The 27,328-nt window shown below is 41.0% G+C and overlaps 1 protein-coding gene across 1 annotated transcript in view; it reads right to left on the bottom strand.

Annotated features, from left to right (window-relative positions):
• Positions 1 to 1,816: 1,816 nt before the first annotated feature.
• LOC141174651 (occludin-like) overlaps positions 1,817 to 27,328 on the bottom strand; it is a 33,231-nt gene continuing 7,719 nt past the window's right edge. The window contains exons 4-8 of the mRNA XM_073659605.1: positions 13,293 to 13,447; positions 5,552 to 5,722; positions 4,760 to 4,931; positions 4,626 to 4,667; positions 1,817 to 4,315 (exon numbers count right to left, since the gene is read on the bottom strand). Coding sequence (XP_073515706.1) covers positions 4,214 to 4,315; positions 4,626 to 4,667; positions 4,760 to 4,931; positions 5,552 to 5,722; positions 13,293 to 13,447 — 642 coding nt within the window. The 3' untranslated portion in view covers positions 1,817 to 4,213. The remainder of the gene's footprint in view (positions 4,316 to 4,625; positions 4,668 to 4,759; positions 4,932 to 5,551; positions 5,723 to 13,292; positions 13,448 to 27,328) is intronic.

Genomic DNA, 27,328 nt, shown 5'->3' with positions numbered 1-27,328 from the left:
TCTGTCAGTAGATTCAGTCCTCCTAAGCCGTCTATGTGGACGTGTACATCATAAGAAGCTGAATAAAATGATACCTTGAGGTCAGCTATCTGATTTCTTATTCAAGAGAAATCCACATTTTTTTAAGCAAACGAGCTGTTAAGATCTATTGGCCGGACATAGATCTCCCTGAGAATCTAACTCCAGAGCTTATTTTAACCCCTTTACCCACATGAATTGCACGTTAATGACTAGGCCAATTTTTACAATTCTGACCACTGTCACTTTATGAGGTAATTACTCTGGAACACTACAACGGATCCTCCTGATTCTGAGATTGTTTTTTCGTAACATATTGTACTTCATGATTGTGGTAAAATTTCTTCAATATCACTTGCGTTTATTTGTGAAAAAAACGGAAATTTGGCGAAAATTTTGAAAATTTCACAATTTTCAAACTTTGAATTTTCATGCCCTTAAATCAGAGAGATATGTCACACAAAACAGTTAATAGATAACATTTCCCACATGTCTACTTTACATCAGTACAATTTTGGAACCAATTTTTTTTTTGTTAGGGAGCTATAAGGGTTAAAACTTGACCAGCGATTTCTCATTTTTACAACAACATTTTCAAAACCATTTTTTTAGGGACCACATCACATTTGAAGTGACATTGAGGGGCCTTTATGACAGAAAATACCCAAAAGTGACACCATTCTAAAAACTGCACCCCTCAAGGAGCTCAAAACCACATTCAAGAACTTTATTAACCCTTCAGGTGCCTCAGGAATTTTTGGAACGTGGAAGAAAAAAATAAACATTTAACTTTTTTCACAAAAATGTTACTTTAGACCCCAATTTTTTTATTTTTGCAAGGGTAGCAGGAAAAAATGGACCCCAAAATTTATTGTGCAATTCCTCCTGAGCACGCTGATACCCAATATGTGGGGGAAAACCACTGTTTGGGTGCACAGCAGGGTTCGGAAAGGAAGGCGCGCCATTTGACTTTTTGAATGTAAAATTTGCTTGAATAATTAGCGGATGCCATTTTGCGTTTGGGGAGTCCCTGATGTGCCTAAACAGTGGAAAACCCCCATAAGTGACTCCATTTTAGAAACTACACCCCTCAAGGATTTTATCAAGGGGTGTAGTGAACATTTTGAACCCAGAGGTATGACAGAATTTGATAACATTAGGTCATCATATTGAATAAGTTGTCATTAGTCTTGAGTGCAAGTGCTCACTACTTGAGTTTGCATCGGGTACTCGGGTATGCACCATGTATCGCGGGTGCTTGAGTGACATGCTCGAGTCCCCCGCCCGCATGTTTCACGGTTGTTAGACACCCAAAAAAAAACATGCGGGGATCGCTCGTGCATGGCAGGCAATCTCCGCAAGGTTTTTTTGGCTGTATAACAGCTGCAAAACATATGGGGCGAAGACTCGAGCATGTCACTCGAGCACCCGCGATACTCGGTGCATACCCGAGCACCCGATGCAAACCCAAGTAGTGAACACTTGCGCTCAACACTAATCGCCATATTGTCATCATTTTTTTTCTTTACTTCTGAAATCATCCCTAATCCTAGCCCATACCGTAGCCCAACCCTAACCATAACCCTAACCCAATCCCAATCCTAGCCCTAACCTTGGCCCTAACCCTAGCCCTAGCACAACCCTAACCCTAGAGTTTATTTTTGACGCCGTTCCTCATGTGGTATAAGTGATTAGATGACTTTATTCTTCGGGTCGGTGCGATTACAGCAATACCAGATTGATATCGGGTTTTTATGATTGACAGCTGTCACACACTAACAAACCCTTTTTTTGCAAAGACTAGTTTTTGCATCCCCATATTTTGAGAGCTATAATTTTTCCATATTTCGGCAGACAGAGTCATGTGATGGCTTGTTTATTTGTGGGACAAGTTGACGGTTTTATTGGTACCATTTTCAGGCACGTGACATTTTTTGATCGCTTTCTATTCCAATTTTTGGGAGTCAGAATAAACAAAAACCAACAATTCAGGAGTTTTTTTTGGGGGGGGATGGTTATTCTTCGGGTCAGTACGTTTACAACGGTACCACATTTATATCATTTTTCTATGTTTTGGCACTTTTACACAATAAAAACTATTTTATAGAAAAAATAATTGTTTTTGCATCGCTTTATGCTGAGGGCTATAACTTTTTTATTTTTCAGCCGTTGGAGCTGTATGGCGGCTTGTTTTTTGCGGGACAAGATGTCGTTTTCAGCAGTACCATTTACTTTTCCATCGTCTTTTTGATCATGTTTTATTCCATTTTTTGTTTGGTGGTATGATGATAAAGCATAGTTTTTTATTTTTATTTTTTACCGTGTGAACGGGTTAACTAGTGGTACAGTTTTATAGGTCAGGTCGTTCCGGACACGTTGATACCAAATATGTGTACTTTTATTGGTTTATTTTCTTTTCAGAAGAATATTTATTTATGGGTATAGTATATTTTTATTTTTTGGAGATTATTTTTTTTTCATTTTTTTTTTATATTTTTACAATTTTTTTATTTTTTTCCACTTTTTGACACTTTTGGAACTTTTATACTTTGTCCCACTATGGGACTTTCACTTTTAACATTCTGATCGGCTGTATAGCATAGGAATGCAGCAGCATCCCTATGCTATATACAGCCTGTCAGCGCTGCACAGGGAGAAGTTACTTTGGTCGCGCACTGCGCATGACCAAAGTAGCTTCTTGCCTCCTGGTGACACCGGATGTTGTCATGACGACATCGGGTCACCATGACAACATCCAGGACCCGGCACAGACACCGCGGGACGCTGGAGAGGAGGTAAGTATCGGCCCTTACCTCCCCCCTTGCTCCTGCAATGCTGCGATCGAAATCGGGGGTTAATGTGCAGGGAGCGGTGCGGCATAGTACCGGGTGTCAGCCTCTGTGCGGGCGAAATCGCCAGGGCGTACGAATACGTATCTGGCCCATAAGGCCCAGGGCACAGATATGTATTAGTACGCCTTGAGCCGGAAAAGGGTTAAATTAAAGAGGGCATTGTAACGACTGACAGACTGGTCTCCTGATCTACATATTGTGTTAGCTCTTCTGGACTGTTAGTTCTGATCTCACTGCAGAGCTGTGTGTAATTATGACAGCAAAGTATCAGTCATTACACTTCATACTGATAATGACCCCTTTCATTTATAATAATCTCTGGAGGCAGATTCTCCTGCAGATCAGTTTCCGGCCCATAGATCTTAACAGCTCATTTACATATAACAAAAACATGGATTTGTCTGGATCGCAGAAATCAAGGTATCATTTTATTCAGCTTCCTATGACCTATATGTCCATATAGATTTATTAGGAGGGTTGATCCCACTGGCAGATTTCCTTTAAATATTTGAGCTTAATAAAAAGAACCATATCTCTGAAACCATATAATAGATTATAAAAACAAAAAAAATGAATATTCAGGGAAGCATCTGGAATAAAATAAGAGCAAAAACTGGCCATGTTTGACCTGGTGACAGTTCATTTTTATATCTGATAGCAAACTGATTTGGCTATTCTATATGTATAATCCTAAATGTATTCTTTATTAGCATTCAATGTACTTTTTTCAATAGAAAGTTCCAATTTTTTTTTTAAAGTAAAGTTTAGAGGTTACTAGTATATTTATACAAAATACATGTTTTGTAAGGCTCATCACAAACTTTCCAACATGCTAGAACCTAAGATGCTAGTAAAGTTTTGACGAGACATAGCTGTAAATATCACTGCATCTAAGCCACGTTTACATAAGAAAAAGAACCTGATTATTAAATCTTTACATGTTCATAATAATCCATCTATGTGTAAAACGTAGAAGTCAGGGACACTTCTGTAGGCACTTAAGGAATTTTAAGAAATAGGGCATAATATATTGGTTTATAAGGAGACAATTGATAGTTATGGTAGTACACTCCAAAACAAAGTACCATCGTCGGAGGAAGATATCTCTCGGACCTTCCAATAGGACGAAATTAAGGTAGTCTCCAACTATTCCAAATTTTTTTTCTTTAAAACTTACTAATTAAATTATCCTTACCAGCTGCAATCCTTAAAACTGCAAAAACATTTTTACATATAAGCATTTCCCAATACAATTCAGCGGCCTTTTAAATGTTGTTTTTATAATGCCAGTGTTGGACGCCGTCTAGTGGATATTTCTGACATTGCATCTTTGTTCGTGTTCATCAGCCCCTTCCTTTGTCATAATCATTCACCATCCTTTTGATATGAAACAGTTTGTTTCTCAGTTGTTTGGTTTCAATCTTCTTTGTTTGGTAATCGGGAGTCTTAAAAAAAAAAAAGCAAAAAAGAAATAAACTGCAGTCTAATTTCATGGGAAAACACACTGCATTTCCATGTCTTTTTTTTAAGTGTCCTAGTGATGCAAAGCTTTTAAAAACAAGTATGCAGTAGAGATAAGCCAATGTTTATCCATTTTCTGTATCTGTGATAGCTAAAATGTTACATGACCCTTTAATTTAAAATGTAATTTACAGGCAAAACACGTATAAGAAGATAGTGCAAGTCAAAGTAAACTTTTCAGAAAGTAAATTTAATGTAAACTGGTCAGTGTTGTAAGACGTTAAGAATACTTACTCTTTTAACGTCCTTTAGTCTGTTGTACTCCTCGGCCACTCCCTGGAATCACAAAAATGAGACGTGAAGTAAGTTGTTGTTTGGATGTTATTAGGAAGTCGAGGTTAGGGTTAATCATGAATACTGTACAGTACCTGGTACTGGGTGGTGCCCTCGGTCAGTCCATCTAGTTGCTTGTTAAGCTGCTGCAGCTGCGTGTTAATATTGTCCATTTCAGTGCACATTTTTTTGTATCGCTTCAGGTCAGAATCAAACTCTCGCTTATAATCCTGGCGTTGGTAGTCTGAAGTAATTGGTGGGTACAAGCTGAAGACGGAAGATACAATATCTGACTTATTTTGTAATTTTCACTAGAATATGTATTACTGAGAAGCTTTTCAGTGTTGTGTAAGTGCTAGAAACCTCACTGCCTGCCATTCTATTTTTACTCAAATTGCCATTGTACAGCTAATATTTATCTTTTCTGCAACTCAAAGATTAAAGGGCCAAACAAACCAGAGTGGGCACCCATACCAAAAATTACATATGGCCTCCCTTATGGAGCTGATTCTTGCCACCCAGCTGCCTTCCATTCAAAATAAGAGGGTGTGATACTTGTTTGCCCCTCTATATTCTCAACCCTCTTGTCCTAATTTCTAACTTTATAGGGTCTGTGGAGGTAATCTTGAGAAGGTACAGCAATATCATAAATTTCCTCTATAGTTAAAAGAGACCCCTGAATGGCTAGTAAGCATTTCTAGGTGCGTGCAGACATGCAGTGTTAGTCCATCCTACCATAATGCATGCTGTCGCCAATATCCCAACGTCCTCCAAAGAACTATATAGCCATATATGCCATTTCCAAGTCAAAGGCTGTAGACAGCTTCATCTGCTTTGGTTGTCTATTTTCATCAGTCAGCACATCTATGGTTTCCTCTTGTACTTACCTGTCCCATTCCTCTAGGTCTCTTTCATCTCCAGATTCAACTGCTGTTGTGTAATCTGTTTCATACTGGGATTCATCCAGTTCTGGATTTCTTCTCCATCTTCGTCCCCTACGGACTGAAGGCCTTCCCCTGATCTCCTCCTGGGTCTCTCTAACTGAAACAGGTGGGCTACTACAAAACACAATTACCGTACTTTCATACATTGGTGTATAACTAATTGTGCTACGTTTTTCAACATTGTCTATCACTAAATAATCTGCTTCCATCGGGAAAGTACTAAATCTCAATGTGCAATCAATTCCGAGGCTGTCATAATAATTATATCTATTCTAAACTAGATGAATGATTGGTTCTATTTAATTGTGCAAATGTCACATTAACTTATTTGTTTAGTCCCCATTAGACTAATGTCAGCCGAACACGCCGATATTAACGGGTTCGGACTGTCTAATGTGTATGGGGGCGCCAGTCAACTGATTGTCGAGGGTGATCAGGCATGTTCACTTTATTCTTCCAAAGATAAGCTGCTGCCAGAAATATTGACGATGGCTCAATATATAGATGGGAGAGCTGGCTAAGATGGCTGCCGGACAAATGATTAATCAAACCATCATTCTACCAACATCCATCTAATGTGTATGGGGGGCTTAACTGTCTCATAACTTTTTCAAGTTTTAAAAAGTCAGATTGACCATGCTTAACCCCTTTACTCCTGAGCCTGTTTTCACCTTCCTGACAAAGGCCCATTTTTTTCAATTCTGAACAATGTCCGTTTATGTGGTAATAACTCTGGAACGCTTTTACAAATCCCAGTGATTCTGAGAGTGTTTTTTCGTGGCATACTATACTTCATATTAGTGATACATTTAGGTCTAAATTATTTACATTGATTTGTGAAAATACCAGAATTTTGGTGAAAAGTTTGAAAATGTAGCAATTTTCAAGCTTTTAATTTTTATGCCCTTAAACCAGAGAATTATGTCGCAAAATAGTTAATAAATAACATTTACCACATGTCTACTTTACAACAGTATCATGTTTGAGATATAATCTTTTACCCCTTCTAACTTCCTAACAAAAACAATTATCAGCAATTTCTCAAATTTTCCAACAAATTTTACAAAACCAATGTTTTTAGGGACCACATCACATTTGAAGTGACTTTGAGGGGCCTAGTTGATAGAAAATACTCAAAAGTGACAACATTTTAAAACTGCACCCCTCAAAGTGCTCAAAACCACATTTAAGAAGTTTATTAACCTTTCAAGTGCTTCACAGGAATTAAAGCAATGTGGAAAGAAAAATTAAACATTTTTACTTTTTCCCCACAAAAATATTGTTTTAGCACCAAATTTTTTATTTTCACAAGGGTAACAGAAGAACACGGATGCCAAAATTTGTTGTTCAATTTCTACTGAGTATGCCGATACCCCATATGTGATGGAAAACTACTGTTTGGGCACACAACCGGTCTCTGAAGGGAAGGAGCACCATTTAACTTTTGGAACAACTAATTGGCTTGAATCAATAGCGGACACCATGTCGTGTTTGCAGAGCCCCTGATGTGCCTAAACTGTGGAAACCCCCCCCACAAGTGACCCCATTTTGTAAACTAGACCCCTCAAGCAATTTATGTTGAACCGCAATTAATGTTGAACCGTGAAAAGGAAAAAATGTGATTTTTCCCACAAAAATGTTGCTTTAGCCCCAAATGTTTTCATTTTCACAAGGATAGCAGAAGAAAATGGACCCCAAAATTTGTTATGCAATTCCTCCTTAGTACAACGATACCCCATATGTGGTGGAAATCTACTGTTTGGGCGAACGTTTTGGAAGGAGTGACGTTTTGTAGCGCAGACTTTGATGGAATTGTTTGCAGGTGCCATGACGCATTTGCTGAGCCCTTGAGGTTACAAAACAGTAGGACCCCCCCCAAAAGTGACCCTATATTGTAATTGATCTACTATTTTCCTGGCATGTGAATTTTATAATGTGGTGGCATATGTACACTTTACTAATCCATTGATGACTTGTACAGTTTGCACAGGCCAGGTTTGTCGAGACAGGTGTCACACTGAAAAATTATGTAATTTCGTATCCCCCTTCTGTAACACAGTTTGCACCTCTTTTGCGACCTTCCATTCTTTCCAGATTGGGGGACATCACCGGGGAAATGTTGCTCTGGTACTATATGGGCACCTTTAGTTCCAGAAGTACTGGGGCCTTCCCCTTCCTGACTTTCAAATATTAGGGCTTTGATCACTACCTCCTGAAACTGAAGGAATGTACTGGTCTGGCCTGCACGTAAGCTTTATACATTGCCATCTGTACGATGTGCACGGTCAGCTTGTTGTACCACACGTTAGTTTTACGCATGGCACTGTAGGGCTGGAGGACTTGATCAGAGAAATCAATCCCCCCCCATGATCTTATTGCACCACAAGACACAGTCTGGTTTGGGGACCTGTGTAGATGTACCCTGTACAGCAGTGGGGTTGCTGCCATTACCTTGTATTGTGGTCAAGAAATGGACATCCCTCTTGTCATTTTACTTGACCACCAGCATGTTGTCGCTACATTGGGCCCTGCTCTCACCCTTTCTGAGCAGCTGCCCAATTAGCGACCTAGGGAGGCCTCTGTTTTTTGCGGACAGTACCGCATGCAGTGGTAGCTCTGGCAGAGAGGGATTTGAAAAGTGGGAAGCTGGTGTAGAAGTTATCTACATAGAGGTGATAACCCTGATCCAGCAGTGGGTGCACCAATTCCCACACAATTTTCCCACTCACTCCCAAGACAGGGGAGAATTCAGGGGGTTGAATCCGAGTGTCCTTCTGACTCGCCCCCTGGGCCGTGGGGCACTCGGATCCGGGCAATAGGGAACGATGGGAGTAGTAGTGGCAACCCGGTTCCGTGGCTCAGGGTGGTCAGGCCAGTGGTAGTCTGTTATGTGCTATTGATTATATCCGACTACGCCACCCGTGGATTGCGGTTGTTAGGAACCGCCGCTGCAGGGCAGACCGCTGGGGCTGATGATGTATGCAGCTGGGATGATGTGACTCCCCACGGGAAGAGTGCGGCCCCAGGGCAGTGTAGTGGATGGTGGGAGTGATGGTGGTGAGAGTCCCAGTACCGGTAGTGCCGGAGGAGCGAAAAAGCACACAGACAACGTACTGCAGTCCAGGGTCTTTACTCACGGTTAATATCCAAGTCACTTCTGCAGGGAATGACTGCCCAAGCCGTGCTGCGTCCACCAGGTGAGGGGCTCGGTCAACTCCCAGGCAGTTCAGGAGCATGGCACAGGACCCCCTTTAATCCTTTCTCTGGCCTGCCTCACCAGTGACCCACTTTTGTCCAGCTGCCGCGGACTTGTGCGGGTAAACGTAGGCCCCGTCCTCCGCTGTCCTATATGGTGCCTTCCTAGCAGGTTTGATGAGGTGTCGCACCAATAAATGATCACGACGACCGGTCTTTGGCTGAGGGTAGTTTCTCCTCCACCAACTTGGGATCCGGTACCCTTAATCTGCCTGACCCTTCACCCTGGATTCTCGTGGGTTCTTAGGGTCCCTTCCACCTTCTTGTTCCTGAGCCCTTCTGTTTCTCTCTCTCTTCTCCTTCTTTCCTGTTCTGTCTTCTCCTCCTTCCCTTGGCCTCTTCTCCAGGCCCACTTCTCCTTCTCCTCTCAGGCTCTGGCCTCTTCTCTAGGCCTGCCTCTGGAGCAGCACTCAGCCTGAGCTGCTGCTCCCTGTCAGCTCTCCTCTCCTCACAGACTGAACACTGTTCTAAGATGGTGCCCACCTTTTATACCTCCCTCTGACCATGAGCCCAGGTGACCAGCAACCAATGAGCTCCTATCTACGCTCAGGAACCAACCCCTATCTGCCCCTACAGCACTGGGTGTTCCACCCCCCTCCCCACTCCAGGCAGGGACATAGTCGGTCGTGCCTGCACTTCTATCTAGTGGGAGCACCGTTGAGCTGTCCCTCGGAAATGGGGTGTGTGTGCTGTATGCAGCTAACTGAGCCCTGGCCCATACTCCATCCTTACCCGGGAGTGTAATATCACACCTCTGGACTGAGGTGCAATACCCCTGTAGCGGCCGAACCCTCGGGGCGCTACATTTCCATTCATAAACCCTAAATCTGTGGGTGAACCTGGAGGTACTCTTAGACAGCTTGTATATTTTAATTCCGTACCTAGCCCTCTTACTGGGCAGGTACTGCCGGGAATTCAGCCTCCCCTTGAAGTGTATTAGGAACTCATTTACGCAGATGTCCCTTTGTGGAATGCACTCCTCAGCAAATTTGTTGCTGAAGTGATCAATGACCGGCCTAACTTTGAAAAGTCGGGGTCATCTCGGGGTGGACATTGTGCATTATCGTTGTAATGCAAAAATTTGTGAATCACCTCATAGTGTGCCCGAGACATAGCCATGCGGAAAACTGGAGTGTTATATAAAACATCTAAGGGGTAACATTTCTACTTGTGGAGAGTGACAAGCCATGCCTGGCATGCCAGAGTGAGGAGACTTTTATATGTGCCATGCATGCTCCTCTGGAAAATTAAACATGCAAATTGCCTCTTCAGAGAGGAAGAGGACTAGAATTCTAGTGCTACCTATTGGAAGTAGCAATCCTAAAAGTCAATATAGACCCTCGTCAATTTTCATATAATAAAGCAGCACTCCATTATTGCCGCACTTCTGGCTTCTTCACTAACCTCATGTGAAGAACAAGGCCCCAAAACGTCATAATTTCTATGGCGTCTATGGGGATCCAGTTGGATGAAGTGGGATTTTGAAATAAAAAATTGTTGCGTGTATAAATTTGTCTGGACCACCATGATATTTATAAAATTGGCAGAGAACAAGACTTTGAAAAGTTGAACTCTGTGAGGCCGACAGTGTCAAATTCGATTCCCGATTGCACCACAAAATCAGGAATCTGTGGCTCATAATCTTCTGGTGTGAGGCCCATAGGTGGTCACTAAAAGTGGCCACTGGCTCATTGGCTGTTCTTGGGCATCTACTTGGGGGGTTCATTATCGCTGGAGAAGGAGGAAAAATAGAAAAAGGTGGCATCCTCTCCCTCAATATTAGTGTCGGAGGCAAGGAAGGTGTGTGTGTGTTTGCTAACCAAATGTTATTTTTATTTAGATGTGTGTTTGGTGTAAACTTTTTCATTAATTTATTACATTTAGAATAGAAAAAAAAGAATAGAAAGAATAGAAGAAAATAATCTTGAAATAAAAAGATAAAAATAAAAAGGAGAATATAAAAATTTGGTAAAATAAAAAAAAATTACTTAACAGCAAAAACAATTACTGAGCGCTTGCAACTATACTAACCTTAATTCTATGCAGCTGAAAAAACTGTAGTATAAAACTGTAGTATAATTGCTACAAGAATTTTCCACTAAAAGTCTGAAACTACTATTACTAAACGGATGTCAGTAAAAGAAAAATTACTGAACGCCTGAAACTGACGCAAATTTTGATACTATGTATTAGTAGGAAAAAAACTGTAGTATAAGCTGATTACTACAGCATATTTTTATTATGGTTAACATGGTCCCTAATCTAGCTCTATCAACTAATTTTACACTTTACTATCTGGTAAATTCTGATTATATTTTAGTAAAAGATACTGTAGTAGAAGCTGATTACTATAGTATATTTTAATTGTCCCTAATCTAGCCCTGTCAACTAATCTAAATTATTATTTTTATTCAATTCTTTTTTACACTTTTTGAAAGAAAAAAAACAAAAAAACAACTGAATGCCTTTCGGTATTCAACAACACTCCCCGTGCCGACGAGTCCCGCTGCCCCGTTGTCAGAAACAGCAGGCACTTTCATGCGATCATCGTGCCCTCGGACATAATGGCTGTATGAGCGCCATGACGTAACTGTATGTCCCTTCCTGACCATGACATATAGGTATGTCAAATGTCGTGTAGGGGTTAAAATAATGAGATAAGCCCATGCTTAAGATAATGGCAGATCATTTTGCATTACAGATCAGTCCATACACGTATTTAGTAAATTTCACAACCATTGGTGGAATGGTACAGTAATGAGGTATTTTCTGAAGAGCCAATAATAAAGTGGTCTTTGGCTAGCACCCCAATGCCATCTTAGTTAATAAACCTATACAAGGGTTCTCTGTTATGGGTATAGGCTGTTAAGTAAGCTACTGTTATGGTAACTGTGATTGTAAGGTAAACTCCTAAGTTTGACATATATGTTGCAATTTTTTATGAAGCCCATGGCACAATTTGTTTGGCACAGCCCACAAGGAATATAAAACAGGATTCTTTATGTAACCATTTGGTTGGAATACAACTTCTCCAATACTTTGAACTAAAAACAGCTTAATTTTTAATAACAGTTACACGTTTTACTACTCATCTTAAGGTGAAAGGGCTGAATTGGGTGTTAAAAAAAAAAAAAGAAAAGGTAAAAACATATACAGTGTTTGGTGATCGAGGTGTACTTGTTATGTTTGTTCCATTTTGTAGTACTTAAAACATAATTTTGCTCACTTCCTTACCTGTTACAGGAGATTTGGGACAGTTGATCATTGTGCAGTCGTTGTGCTAGGAGAGGTGATGCATAATAGGGAGCCAAGGACAGGAGGAAAAACACAAGACCATGTTTCAAATTCTAACTATTCTAATTTCAACTTCCTGAAGTTTGCTCAGTGAAACTTCCCTATAGCACAATAATAGTGTAGAAAATGACTGGTTTGCTATTTCTAAGTTCTGTACATCAGCAATCAACTGTTTTTGACCCAGTCTACCAGCCAACTCCTTTGCCTCATCCATGGTACTTCACATTGACTTTCTACGAGGATCTCTCAACCAAAGCTGTGCAACTATTCTATTGCGAAGGGTAACTTCTATAAAGCCATTTGTAGGAAAAAAAAAAATCTTACTTATGCCTAAGGCCAAGGGTCATGATAGATTTTTAAAGGCAAGGGAGTTTTTTTTTTTCAGGAAAAAGAACAATTCCAGTGGATTTTTCCTAATTATTGTTATGACTACACATATTGCATGCAAAATAAAAATGAAATTAGCTGCAGTTATTATTTTTGCGGCATTTCTTGCTCCTGTCTACCATTATTGTAATAACAATGATGAAAGCTATGTAGAAGAGCTTTGGAAATGTTCATCTCTGTCTACCACTGCCCCCTCCCCCCCCTTCTATTCTGCTCATTCTGCTAATGATCAGACTAACATCCTCCGTAGTCTGAACCTTTAAATCAAATCTCCAACACTTTTTTCGTGCTGCACTAGATCTTTAAAATGTACTACCCCAGACAATCGGGTTAATTCCACATTTTTTTTTAGCGTGTTCTTAAAACACGGTTTTTTTTTACAATTCACTAATGTAACTTTTCTCAGTTCTCCCTTCCCCTATTTTTCCTTAGAATCTGGTACTTTCTATCATGTATTTCCACGAGCACTTTGTATCTGGACATATACTGGCTGGTGTCCTGCTCGTGCAACTTTACATGAATACCCATATTTAGTATAATGATGGCTGGACCATACTCAACAAACACTTTTTTTAACTTTTGAGTTACCCCTATATCCTCATAGATTGTAAGCTTGTGAGCAGACCCCTCACTACTCTTCTAATTGTTTCATTATGTGTTATAATTATGTAATACTGAATATGTTGGCGCTATATAAATAAAATGATAATTATGCACAAAATCCATGCCCTATATGTTTGATACACACCTGCTGGTAAGGGGACTGTTAACTCTTTGTTCAAACTCTTCTCTGGGTGTTTTATAGATGCTGCTATTACTCAGCGCCTTCATGGGGCTCTGTGATTTCTCGGAGTAAATAATGGTAGCAGTTTCATCAGCAGGACCACCTGGAACACTTTTTACCTGTGGAGACATGGTGGAATCCGAAGAAAAAAAATTAGAAGGCATACCAACATTTACTAAAAAAAATGATTTGCTTTATGAATCCATGTATAATTGAATCCATAGTTTAAAGGAGGCCAGATTTATTAGATGAATCTTAGTGAAATTTTCAGCGGTATTCAGGATTGGCAAAAAAAAGTAAGTAAGAGTAGCCTGACTTGTCCATAACATTTTCAGAATTTGATTTTAATATCTATTTTCTATTCCCTTAACCCCTTTACGACCTTATCAGTAATAGTACGTAGCTGCACCCTGGGCCTATTGGGCCAGGTACGTACTATTACGCATGATACGATCGCGCTCGCATACAAGCAGTGCGGGGCGACTGTCACAGCTCACACCCGGTGCTATGTGCCAGGAGCTATCCTGCACCGCTGCTGGTATGTTAACCCCCGCAATGCTGCAATCGAAGTCGATCGCAACATTGTGGGGGCAAGGGGAGGTAAGCGCCGATACTTACCTCCTCTCCGGTGTCTGCGGCAGCTGCCGGATGTTGTCATGGTGACCCAATGTCGTCATGACAACATCCGGGTCACCAGACAGCAGGAATTTACTTTGGTCATGCACAATGTTGGCGGGGACTCGAGCATGTCACTTTAGCACCCACGATACATGGTGCATACCCGAGCACCCGATGCAAACTCAAGTAGCGAGCACTTGCGCTCAAGACTAATGACAACTTATTCAATATGATGACCTAATGTTATCAAATTCTGTGTCGTACCTCTGGGTTCAAAATATTCATTATACCCCTTGATAAAATCCTTGAGGGGTCTAGTTTCCAAAATGGAATCACTTGTGGGGGGTTTCCACTATTTAGGCACATCAGGAGCTCTCCAAACGCAACATGGTGTCCGCTAATTATTCAAGCAAATTTTACATTCAAAAAGTCAAATGGCGCTCCTTCCCTTCCGAACCCTGCCGTGCGCCAAAACAGTGGTTTTCCCCCACATATGGGGTATCTGCTTATTCTTTCTCCTGTTACCCTTATGAAAATGCAAAATTGGAGGCTGGAAAACATTTTTTGTTGGAAAAATTAGAAAATTTTATTTTTACAACTCAATGTTCTCTAAACTTCTGCGAAGAACCTGGGGGTTTAAGGTGCTCACCACACATCTAGATAAGTTCCCTGAGGGGTCTAGTTTCCAAAATGGTGTTACTTGTGGGGGGGGGTTGCATTATTTAGGTGCATAAGGGGCTCTCGAAACGCGACATGGCGTCCGCTCTCGATTCCAGCCAATTTTGCGTTCAAAAAGTCACACAGTGCTCCTTCTCTTCTGAACCCTGCCGTGCGCCCAAACAGTGTATTTTTCCTACATATGGGGTATCGGCGTACTCAGGAGAAATTGCACAAAAGTTTTTGGGGTCCATTTTCTCCTCTTACCTTTGTGAAAATTAAAAAATTGGGACTAAAACATCATTTTTGTGGAAAAAGTTTGATTTTTTTATTATCATGGCACCATGTTATAAACTTCTGTGAATGACCAGGGGGTTCGGGGTGCTCACAACACATCTAGATAAGTTCCCTGAGGGGTCTAGTTTTCAAAATGGTGTCACTTGTGGGGGGTTTCCACTGTTTAGGCACATGAGGGGCTCTCCAAACGCAACATGGCATCCGCTAATAGCAAACTTTACATTCAAAAAGTCAAATGGCGCTCCTTCCCTTCCGAACCCTGCTGTGCGCCCAAACAGTGGTTTTCTCCCACATATGGGGTATCGGCTTACTCAGAAGAAATTGCACAACAAATGGTATGATGCAATGTCTCCTGTTACCCTTATGAAAATGTAAAATTGGGGGCTGAAAAACATTTTTGTGTGAAAATTATTCAAGCAAATTTTACATTCAAAAAGTCAAATGGCGCTCCTTACCTTCTGAACTCTGCCATGCACCCAAACAGTGGTTTTCTCCCACATATGGGGTATCTGCATGCTCAGGAGGAATTGTACACCAAATTTTGGGGTCCATTTTTTAATGATACCCTTGCAAAAATAAAAAAAATGGGGTCTAAAGTAACATTTTTGTGAAAAAAAAATAAATGTTCATTTTTTTCTTCCACATTCCTAAAATTCCTGTGAAGCACCTGAAGGGTTAATAAACTTCTTGAATGTGGTTTTGAGCACCTTGAGGGGTGCAGTTTTTAGAATGGCGTCACTTTTGGGTATTTTCTGTCATAAACGCCCCTCAATGTCACTTCAAATGTGATGTGGTCCCTAAAAAAAATGGTTTTGTAAATTTTGTTGGAAAAATGAGAAATCGCTGGTCAACTTTTAACCCTTATAGCTCCCTAACAAAAAAAAAATTGGGGTTCCAAAATTGTGCTGATGTAAAGTAGACATGTGGGAAATGTTATTTATTAACTATTTTGTGTGACATATCTCTCTGATTTAAGGGCATGAAAATTCAAAGTTTGAAAATTGCAAAATTTTCAAAATTTTCGCCAAATTTCCATTTTTTTCACAAATAAACGCAAGTGATATTGAATAAATTTTACCACTATCATGAAGTACAATATGTCACGAAAAAACAATCTCAGAATCAGGGGGATCCGTTGAAGTGTTCCAGAGTAATTACCTCATAAATTGACAGTGGTCAGAATTGTAAAAATTGGCCCGGTCATTGACGTACAAGCCACCTTGGGGGGTAAAGGGGTTTTCCCACAAACAAAAGTTCATTTTAATCAATATATATTGGAATAATAATGAGTTCCACAATTGGATGTGGTTAAATAAAATGTTCCTGTGCTGAGATAATCTTATAAATGTGCCCCTGCTGTGTACTGTGTAATGGTTGTGTCTGACCGTACAGGGACATGGTCTGATAATACCACAGCTCCTGGGAAGGGGAGGAAGCAAAAGAGAGAATACAAATATTAGCATGGGATCACAAATAATTCTTTCTTTGAAGTAAAACATTGTTTAAAAACAGGCAGTGAAATGTTTTACCTAACAAAAAGAATCAGCTGTGATCCCCTGCTGTCCTGTCTGTATACTCTTTCTTCCTCCCCTGCCCAGGAGATGTGGTACGATCAGACCATGTTCCTTCACGGTCAGACACAACAATTACACAGTACACAGCAGGGGCACATTTATAAGATTATCTCGGCACAGGAACATTTGATTTTAACACATTCAACTGTTGAAGTTATTATTATTCCAAAATCTATTGATTAAAATTAACTTTTGTTTGTGGGAAAAACCTTTAACCCCTTAATAACATCTGACATACTAATACGCGTCTGTGCCCTGGGACTTAAGAGCCAGACCCGTATTAGTACGTCATCGCGATCGCGCGCGCACACAGGCTGTGCGGGCGCGATCGCCGCCGGGTGTCAGCTGATTGTCACAGCTGACACCTGGTACTATGTGCAGGGAGCGGTCCTGCACCGCTCCCAGCACATTAACCCCTGCGATGCTGCGATCGAAGTCGATCGCAGCCGATCGCAGCATTGCGGTGGCAAGGGGAGGTGATCGCAGATACTCACCTCCTCTTCCGGCTTCCAGCGCTGTCTGCAAAGGCTTCCCGGGTGTTGCCATGATGACCCGATGTCGTCATGACAACATCCGGGTCACCAGACAGCAGGAAGATTGTTTGGACATGCACAGTGCATCTCCAAACAATCTTCTCACTGTGCAGCGCTGATAGCCTGCATGGCACAGGGATGCTGCTGCATTCCTGTGCCATGCAGGCGATCAGAGAAAAAAAAGTGAAAGTAATAAAGTATAAAAACTGTCAGTAAGTGAAAAAAAAAAAAAAAAAAATTGCAAAAATATATAAAAAAATAAAATAAAATAATCCACCAAAAATAAAAATATAATGTACCCATCAATAAATATGATTATAAAAAAAAAATAAAAAAAAAATAAAAGTACACATATTTGGTATCGCCGCGTCCGGAACAACCTGACCTATAAAACTGTCCCACTAGTTAACCACTTCAGTGAACACGGTAAAAAAAATAAAAAAAAAAACGAAGCAAAAAACAATGCTTTATCACCATACCGCCAAATAAAAAATGGAATAACACGCGATCAAAAAGACGAATATAAATAAAAATGGTACCGCTGAAAACGTCATCTCGTCCCGCAAAAAACAAGCTGACCTACAGCTCCATCAGCTGAAAAATAAAAAAGTTATAGCTCTCAGAATAAAGCTATGCTAAAAAATATTTTTTTCTATAAAATTGCTTTTATTATGTAAAAGTGCAAAACATAGAAAAACGATATAAATGTGGTACCGCTGTAAACGTACTGACCCGAAGAATAAAGCTGCCTTATCACTTTTACCACACGCGGAACAGAATAAAAAAAAAAAAAAACAATTCCTGAATTGTTGGTTTTTGTTTATTCTGCCTCCCAAAAATCGGAATAGAAAGCGATCAAAAAATGTCACGTGCCTGAAAATGGCACCAATAACAACGTCAACTCATCCCGCAAAAAACGAGCTGTCACATGACTGTCTGCCAAAATCTGGAAAAATTATAGCTCTCAAAATATGGCGATGCAAAAACTAGATTTTACAAAAAATGCGTCTTTTTGTGTGTGACAACTGTCAGTCATAAAAACCCCATATGATTCTGGTATTGCTGTAATCACACCGACCCGAAGAATAAAGTCGTCTAATCACTTATACCGCACGAGGAACGGCGTCAAAAATAAACTCTTGGGTTAGGATTGGGTTAGGGCTGGGTTTGGGGTTAGGGTTGTGCTAGGGTTAGGGTTGTGCTAGGGTTAGGGTTGTGCTACGGTTAGGGTTGTGCTACGGTTAGGGTTGTGCTACGGTTAGGGCTGGGGTTGGGGTTAGGGTTGGGGTTAGGGTTGTGATGGGGTTGGGATTTTTTTCAATAGTAAGAAAAAAGATGACGATATGGCGACTAGTGTTAAGCGCAAGTGCTCGCTACTTGAGTTTGCATCGGGAGCTCTGGTATGCATTGAGTATCATGGGTATTTGAGTGACATGCTCGAGTCACTGCCCCATATGCTTCGCGGCCAAAAAAACATTACGGGGATTGCCTGCCATGCACGAGCGATCCCCGCATGGGTTTTTTTGGGTGTCTAATAACCGTGAAACATGCGGAGCAGGGACTCGAGCATGTCACTCGTGCACACGCTGTACATGGTGCATACCTGAGTACAAAATGCAAACTCAAGTAGCGAGCACTTGTGCTCAAGACTAATGACAACTTATTCAATATGATGACCTAATGTAAACAAATTCTGTGTCGTACCTCTGGGTTCAAAATGTTCACTATACACCTTAATAAAATCCTTGAGGGGTATAGTTTCCAACAATTTGAGCCGACAATTTGCTAGCGGATACCATGTTGCATTTGGAGAGTCCCTGTGTGCCCAAACATTGGAGCTCCCCCACAAGTGACCCCATTTTGGAAACTAGACCCCCCAAGGCACCTATCTAGATGCATAGTGAGCACTTGGAACCCCCAGGTGTTTCACAAATTGATTCATAAATATGAAAAAGTGTTTTTTTTTTCACTTTTTCATTTTTACGAATCAATTTGTGAAGCACCTGGGGGTTCCAAGTGCTCACTATGCATCTAGATAGGTGCCTTGGGGTGTCTAGTTTCCAAAATGGGGTCACTTGTGGGGGAGCTCCAATGTTTGGGCACACAGGGACTCTCCAAATGCAACATGGTATCCGCTAACAAATAGTCGGCTCAAATTGTTAGCGGACATCATGTTGCGTTTGGAGAGCCCCTGTGTGCCCAAACATTGGAGCTCCCCCACAAGTGACCACATTTTGGAAACTAGACCCCCCAAGGCACCTATCTAGATGCATAGTGAGCACTTGGAACCCCCAGGTGTTTCACAAATTGATTCATAAATATGAAAAAGTGTTTTTTTTTCACTTTTTCATTTTTACGAATCAATTTGTGAAGCACCTGGGGGTTCCAAGTGCTCACTATGCATCTAGATAGGTGCCTTTGGGGTCTAGTTTCCAAAATGGGGTCACTTGTGGGGGAGCTCCAAAGTTTGGGCACACAGGGGCTCTCCAAACGCAACTTGGTGTCCGCTAACAATTTGAGCCGATTTTCCTTTCAATTTGTTAGCGGATACCATGTTGCATTTGGAGAGTCCCTGTGTGCCCAAACATTGGAGCTCTCCCACAAGTGACCCCATTTTGGAAACTAGACACCCCAAGGCACCTATCTAGATGCATAGTGAGCACTTGGAACCCCCAGGTGCTTCACAAATTGATTCATAAAAATGAAAAAGTGTTTTTTTTTTCACTTTTTCATTTTTACGAATCAATTTGTGAAGCACCTGGGGGTTCCAAGTGCTTACTATGCATCTAGATAGGTGCCTTGGGGGGTCTAGTTTCCAAAATGGGGTCACTTGTGGGGGAGCTCCAATGTTTGGGCACACAGGGGCTCTCCAAACACAACATGGCGTCCGCTAATTATTCAAGCAAATTTTACAATCAAAAAGTCAAATGGCGCTCCTTCCCTTCCGAGCCCTGCCGTGCGCCCAAACAGTGTTTTTTCCCCACATATTGGGTATCTGCTTGCCCAGGGGAAATTGCACAACAAATTTTGGGGTCCATTTTTTCTTGTTACCTCTGTGAAAATAAAAAAAATTGGGTCTAAAGTAACATTTTTGTGAAAAAAGTTAAATGTTCATTTTTTTCTTCCACATTCAAAAAATTCCTGTGAAGCACCTGAAGGGTTAATAAACTTCTTGAATGTGGTTTTGAGCACCTTGAGGGGTGCAGTTTTTAGAATGGTGTCACTTTTGGGTATTTTCTGTCATAAAGACCTCTCAAAGTGACTTCAAATGTGATGTGGTCCCTAAAAAAATGGTTTTGTAAATTTTGTTGGAAAAATGAGAAATCGCTGGTCAACTTTTAACCCTTATAGCTCCCTAACAGAAAAAAATTTTGGTTCCAAAATTGTGCTGATGTAAAGTAGACATGTGGGAAATGTTATTTATTAACTCTTTTGTGTGACATGTCTCTCTGATTTAAGGGCATAAAAATTAAAATTTTGAAAATTGCAAAATTTTCAAAATTTTCGCCAAATTTCCATTTTTTTCACAAATAAATGCGAGGGATATTGAAGAAATTTTACCACAATCATGAAGTACAATATGTCACGAAAAAACAATCTCAGAATCAGGGGGATCCGTTGAAGCGTTCCAGAGTAATTACCTCATAAAGTGACAGTGGTCAGAAGTGTAAAAATTGGCCTGGTCATTAACGTGCAAACCACCCTCGGGGCTTAAGGGGTTAAAGGGAACCTGTCATTAAAGTCAAGCTGCTCAAACAAGTTGATTGACAGGTCTCTCCCTATCTCAGAGCGAAACATACCAAGCTGAAATCGTTCAGCCATATTCTGATTCATGCTGCCATCGTTTGTGCAGCATGAATCGTTCTTTTTAAGAATTACCCACTGGCATCTTCCAACTGAAATGGACTAGGTCAATTCAAGAGCGCTTGTTAATGGTGGGAGCCAAGAGATATAATGGTTGACTGAACAAGAATTCAGCTGACAGCTATCCCAAATGTATGGCCAACTTTAGCTCTATTTACATTTTAGATTAATTATTTTTTTAATTATTTGCCAAACTGGGGAGAAGCTGACTATAGTGTCCACCAAAGAGATTCATAGTGGAAAGTCTGGTTGTAGTGGGGTGTCATCATAGCACGTGACAGCTAGAAGATAGTACTGCAAGCATGAAGAAGACTGCTTCCTCCTTCACAAGCACTGTCTCTGGTGGGTGGGAATACATTATCAAAAGGGAAAGACGGGTATGATAGACCTTGTATTTCAAGTCGCACATTATACCTTTATTACAACAGATGTGTTGTGAACATGATTTTATGGCACCAAGTCTTCAGCCTCCATTAATTGAAAAACAACATACATGGGAAAGTTGAAAGGATGTACTATCAGGTGCAGTAGGAAAACCTGTAATATGTACTATATATATATTAATAAGTGTCACAAAATCGTGTTCCCAACAAACTTGCTAAAATAAAGATAAAGTCTCCGCCTCTTTAAATCTTTAGTTTGATTAAAGGAAAGCTGTCATATCCCCAAATGTTATTAACCTGCAGATATTGGGTTAATCTGCAGGTTAATCGAGTCTAAATCTGCCTGGCTGCTGCACTGAAGGCATGGCTACCGGGAAGAAATTATCTTTCTTCTTCCCGGCAACCTTCAGCCTTCAGTCACAGAGGCTCGGCTGTTGCAGCTACAGTCACCGCTCAGTGCACACTGACTGACAGCCATCTCTGCAGCATATCCATGCAGAACCGGCCTTCAGTCAATGTACCAGTTCTTGCAAACAGCCGCCTCTCACTGTGTACTGAGCGGTGACTAACGACACGCCTCTATGACTGAATGCCAGAAGCTGCTGGGAGGAATAAAGTGAATTTCCTCCCGGTAACTGTGCTTTCAAGTTAATAGAATTTGGGAACATGACCCGTTCCCTTTAAAACTGTGCACACTGTTTTTCCTATTGCAGAAAGTGATGGCATATTGCTAAGATATGTGTGGTCAATGGCGGTCCAACTGCATGGAGCGCTACATATCCTTATAATGGATGGGCCGTAGCGCCATGGAGCTTTGATGCCGTTCTCTTTATAGTTGATGTCTGGAAGCACTGCTATATTCATGTTAAATCAATGCTAATATTGTAGGGAAAATCCAAATGACACCATAAAATGCAGGTATACATCAAAGAAAATGCTTTGTTATTTGTTAATGACCTGGGTGCTGCTGGTGGAAAGTTCCCCATTCTACCTTCTATGGTATTACATTGTATCTGATTTCAAGGGTAAAATGTTGCATTATATCTGTTTGTTCTGTAACAAGCAGGAGGTTATTTTCTCCCACCCTGATATAAGGTGTGAGTTTTGTATGCTACCCTGGCTCTTACTAAAGCAAGTGTTAATGAGTCACTAGACAGAAACTGGTACTATCAATGAGTAAATATGCATTAAGGAAGGGACTGGCACTGGTTACGCAGAGCTCATAACGCCTGATATTGTGTTTCACACTCGATAAAGTAGCCTCATTTAGCTACAATAATAATATAATAATGAGAAAGTATTTATGATAGCAAAAAAAACAAACAAAATAATATACCTATTTCTCTATTCAAAACAGAGACAAAAATGTTGATCATTGTATTAAAGAATTGTAACAAGTTAGACTGTGCCCATACCAAATGACTGAACAAGGTTGCATCGGGTACCAGAAGTGGACAGAAAATTATCTGCGCCCCCAAGTAATAAGGTTCATAAACCGAGTGGCACCTATACAAATCTATAGAATTATTGTTGAAGACCAAGTACACATCTTCATGGCAACAGTATTTCTTAATGACAGTGTCCTCTTTCTGCAGGATAATGTGCCCTGCAAAAATTGCCAGGAATAGCTTTAGAATTATGATAACGTATTTGATTTTTTGACTTTGCCTCAAAAAATCTTCAAATCTAAGTCTGATAAAGCATCTGTAGGATGCACTGGAAAATCATGTCCAATACAGGGACGCCCTATTTTGCAACTAAAAGTAGTGTTCTTTTGCTGATCTCACACATCAAACAAACACAACAAAACATCTTCAGAGATCTTTTGGAGTCCATGTCTTGGCAAGTCGGAACTGTTTTGGTGGCATCAGGAAGACCCAGGCTTTGAAGTTATGGCTGATTGTTATACACTGCTCAAAAAAATAAAGGGAACACTCAAATAACACATCCTAGATCTGAATGAATGAAATATTCTCATTGAATACTTTGTTCTGTACAAAGTTGAATGTGCTGACAACAAAATCACACAAAAATCATCAATGGAAATCAAATTTATTAACGAATGGAGGCCTGGATTTGGAGTCACCACCAAAATTAAAGTGGAAAAACACACTACAGGCTGATCCAACTTTGATGTAATGTCCTTAAAACAAGTCAAAATGAGGCTCAGTATTGTGTGTGGCCTCCACGTGCCTGTATGACCTCCCTACAACGCCTGGGCATGCTCCTGATGAGGTTGCGGATGGTCTCCTGTGGGATCTCCCAGACCTGGACTAAAGCAACCGCCAACTCCTGGACAGTCTGTGGTGCAATGTGACATTGGTGGATGGAGCGAGACATGATGTCCCAGATGTGCTCAATCGGATTCAGGTCTGGGGAACGGGCGGGCCAGTCCATAGCTTCAATGCCTTCATCTTGCAGGAACTGCTGACACACTCCAGCCACATGAGGTCTGGCATTGTCCTGCATTAGGAGGATCCCAGGGCCAACCGCACCAGCATATGGTCTCACAAGGGGTATGAGGATCTCATCTTGGTACCTAATGGCAGTCAGGCTACCTCTGGCGAGCACATGGAGGGCTGTGTGGCCCTCCAAAGAAATGCCACCCCACACCATTACTGACCCACTGCCAAACCGGTCATGCCAAAGGATGTTGCAGGCAGCAGATCGCTCTTCACGGTGTCTCCAGACTCTGTCACGTCTGTCACATGTGCTCAGTGTGAACCTGCTTTCATCTGTGAAGAGCACAGGGCGCCAGTGGCGACTTTGCCAATCCTGGTGTTCTGTGGCAAATGCCAAGCGTCCTGCACGGTGTTGGGCTGTGAGCACAACCCCCATCTGTGGACGTCGGGCCCTCATACCACCCTCATGGAGTCGGTTTCTAACCGTTTGTGCAGACACATGCACATTTGTGGCCTGCTGGAGCTAATTTTACAGGGCTCTGGCAGTGCTCCTCCTGTTTCTCCTTGCACAAAGGCGGAGATAGTGGTCCTGCTGCTGGGTTGTTTTCCTCCTACGGCCTCCTCCACGTCTCCTGGTGTACTGGCCTGTCTCCTGGTAGCACCTCCAGCCTCTGTACACTATGCTGACAGACACAGCAAACCTTCTTGCCACAGCTCGCATTGATGTGCCATCCTGGATGAGCTGCACTACCTGAGCAACTTCTGTGGGTTGTAGAGTCTGTCTCATGCTACCACGAGTGTGAAAGCACAACCAACATTCAAAAGTGACCAAAACGTCAGCCAGAAAGCATTGGTACTGAGATGTGGTCTGTGGTCCCCACCTGCAGAAATGCTCCTTTATTGAGGGGGTCTTGATAATTGCCAATAATTTCCATCTATTGTCTATTCCATTTGCACAACATCATGTGAAATTGATTGTCAATCAGTGTTGCTTCCTAAGTGGACAGTTTGATTTCACAGAAGTTTGATTTACTTGGAGTTATATTCTGTTGTTTAAGTGTTCCCTTTATTTTTTTGAGCAGTGTATAATTGAGAATCTATAGATCTCAACTCGTTTTAGCAGAGTAAATTTGGCATAGGAGGTGTCTGATAACTGGGATCCCCACGGATCCAGAGAACTGGACACTAAAATGCCCTGTCTGAATGGAGTGGAGGTCAAAAGTGCTGGAGGTAGTCAACAAAGAGCCCTGCTATCTCCACATGAATAATTAATAGAGTTTTGGTGAACATGCTCATTCTCTGCCTCATTCAGATGGGGCTCAGCACAGTCCCGTACTCTGGATGAGTTGGGGTCCCAGAGGTCGGACCCCTAGCAATTAGGAAGTTATTACCTATTATGCTGCTGTCAATGTTTTTTAATTACAAATTTCAAAATGAAAACAGTTTCTCTGAGAAGCAAAAAAATAAATGAAGGTAACGAGTAATAAGAGGCATAGCAGTAAGGGATGCAGAGGTTGCAGTCACATCTCAGCCCTGGACCAGATGAATCCCACAAGATGCTCAATAGAAGGAGGCTGATCTTACAAATCTGTGATAGTTGGTGGTGACCCTGTTAGAGATTATGCACTGGTTTCCAGGAACATTAAAGGGATATTCTCATCATTATAAATGGGGTAAACTGCAAAGGGCTTGTAAAAACTAGCAACTTACAATTTGCTTCTTTTTAAAGATCCTCTCTGTTCTTAAGAACTAAGGATTTTTAATTTTACTGATTTGCTCATTGCCTAGATTAGTGATTACCTCTACAGTCTACAAGCGGTGTCTTTTCCAGGCAAGCAGCTGAGTGCTTACAAGTTCTCTGCTATGGAGCTTGTAAGCGCAGCTCTAAAGTGTCTGGAATTGCGGAAATTGGCTGTTTCAATGTCACTTCCCTCCTTCAATGCTGTAAAGACGAAGCTGCATCTGCTTGCAGCATTGGGGACAGCACAGTTCAGGCAGATGACAAGATAAGAATAACCATTTAAGTTCTGCCTCCTATAAAAGTACAAAACATGTATGAAACAGATAGTAATTAACATCAGTCTCAAGATATATCTTAAAAAAAAAGATCAGAGTATCTTTGCCTCAGACCTGCATTTTGCGCTGTATATGATACATGAGGTCACTACTCATACAGTATACTCTATTTCATCATTGGAGCTATTTTACACTACTGAGCAGACAGCTAAAAAACTTCAAAATGTCCACCCCTAGTTTTCTACTTATATACAACTTTTTGGCATCCTGTGGTGGCTCTATTATAATACGACCAAAATGCATTTGAGTGGAAAACCAGCAAGAAAATACAATGAATGGCTTGTCCAGGATTACAAAAAAAGTGTTTTTTTTTTTAAGTGAGTCACCCCCTTATTGTTGGTGAGGCTCATCTGTGGAGGCAGTTTTATTAGAAATGATCATATTCTGCCCAGTCCTTTTATATGGCTTCAGCAATCACTATTAGCAACTTAATTAACTCATTCTGTACTTGTTTTAATGTTTTACTGAGCGAGGCAGGTGATAAAGCATTGAATTCCACGACAGATGGTGAGACACATCATCTCGGTATGTCTGGTGAGGCCCAGGCATTAACTTAGACAGTATAGTGAGGTTCTAGTAGAAAAAGTCTGTGAAACCCTGTCGTGGACCCCCAAGGATGCTGGCATTAACCTTTTTATTACAGTAGAGTGCTAAGAATGTAGGCATTAAATGGGTTGTCCAGTTACATGAACGGTATTAGCTGTCCTTAGGATAGGTCATAAGTATCAGACCAGTAAAGGTCCAACACCTGGCGAAATCACTGATCATCTGTTATTCTCTTAGGCAGTAGCCAGACTTAAACATATAAAGAATCTGAATAGCTCATTTAATATTTAATGACCACTGACAGGTACTGCAGATCAACTCCTATTCTCTTAAACAGAAGTTGCTCTGCAGTACTCACCTGTGACTGCTACACTATTATTGAAGCTGTGTAGTGCAGCCATGTTCAATGTTTACATCCTGCCACCACTGGAGCTAATAAAAGATTATTGTGCGGATGCCAGGTGTTGGACCTCCACGCAAATTGATATTGATGACCTAACCTGAGGATAGATCATCAATATCACGTGACCAGATAATCCCTTTACTCTTTATAGCAGTCTAAACTACTAGTGCATTGATACTCTTCATTGTCCTACATCACTAAGGATGATGGTATTAACTTAATAACTTACAAAAAAGTATTAGACAGTATCTGTCATGGCATATAAAATGGATTTCTAAGCTTCTCCTTTTTGAAGTGTATATTTAGGTTATTCTATATGTGCTATCAAGATTACCAAAATCATGTCTACCACCAATGAGGAAATCAATGCAAACATCAACAATAAGGGAATAGAAGTGGTCGACAAATACATTTTTCTTGGGTCTCTCATTAATCACAGTGCCGGTATGACAGCCAAGATCAAGCATTAAATAGCACTTGGGCCATGCAGCCATGATTTGCATGGACCAACCATATAAGTGCAAGGACATCTCAGCCACCGTCAAACTAAGACTGATCACTGCAATTGTGTTCCCAATTGTGTCTTATGGTTGTGATATGTGGACACTCACAAAAGCAGACAGAAGAAAACTTGATGCCTTTAAGTT

This window comes from Phyllobates terribilis, unplaced genomic scaffold (assembly GCF_046119375.1).
Source record: "Phyllobates terribilis strain yellow unplaced genomic scaffold, ASM4611937v1 Scaffold_1__5_contigs__length_1240528914, whole genome shotgun sequence".
Taxonomy (NCBI): domain Eukaryota; kingdom Metazoa; phylum Chordata; class Amphibia; order Anura; family Dendrobatidae; genus Phyllobates; species Phyllobates terribilis.
This window is presented reverse-complemented; position numbering and strand designations above follow the sequence as displayed.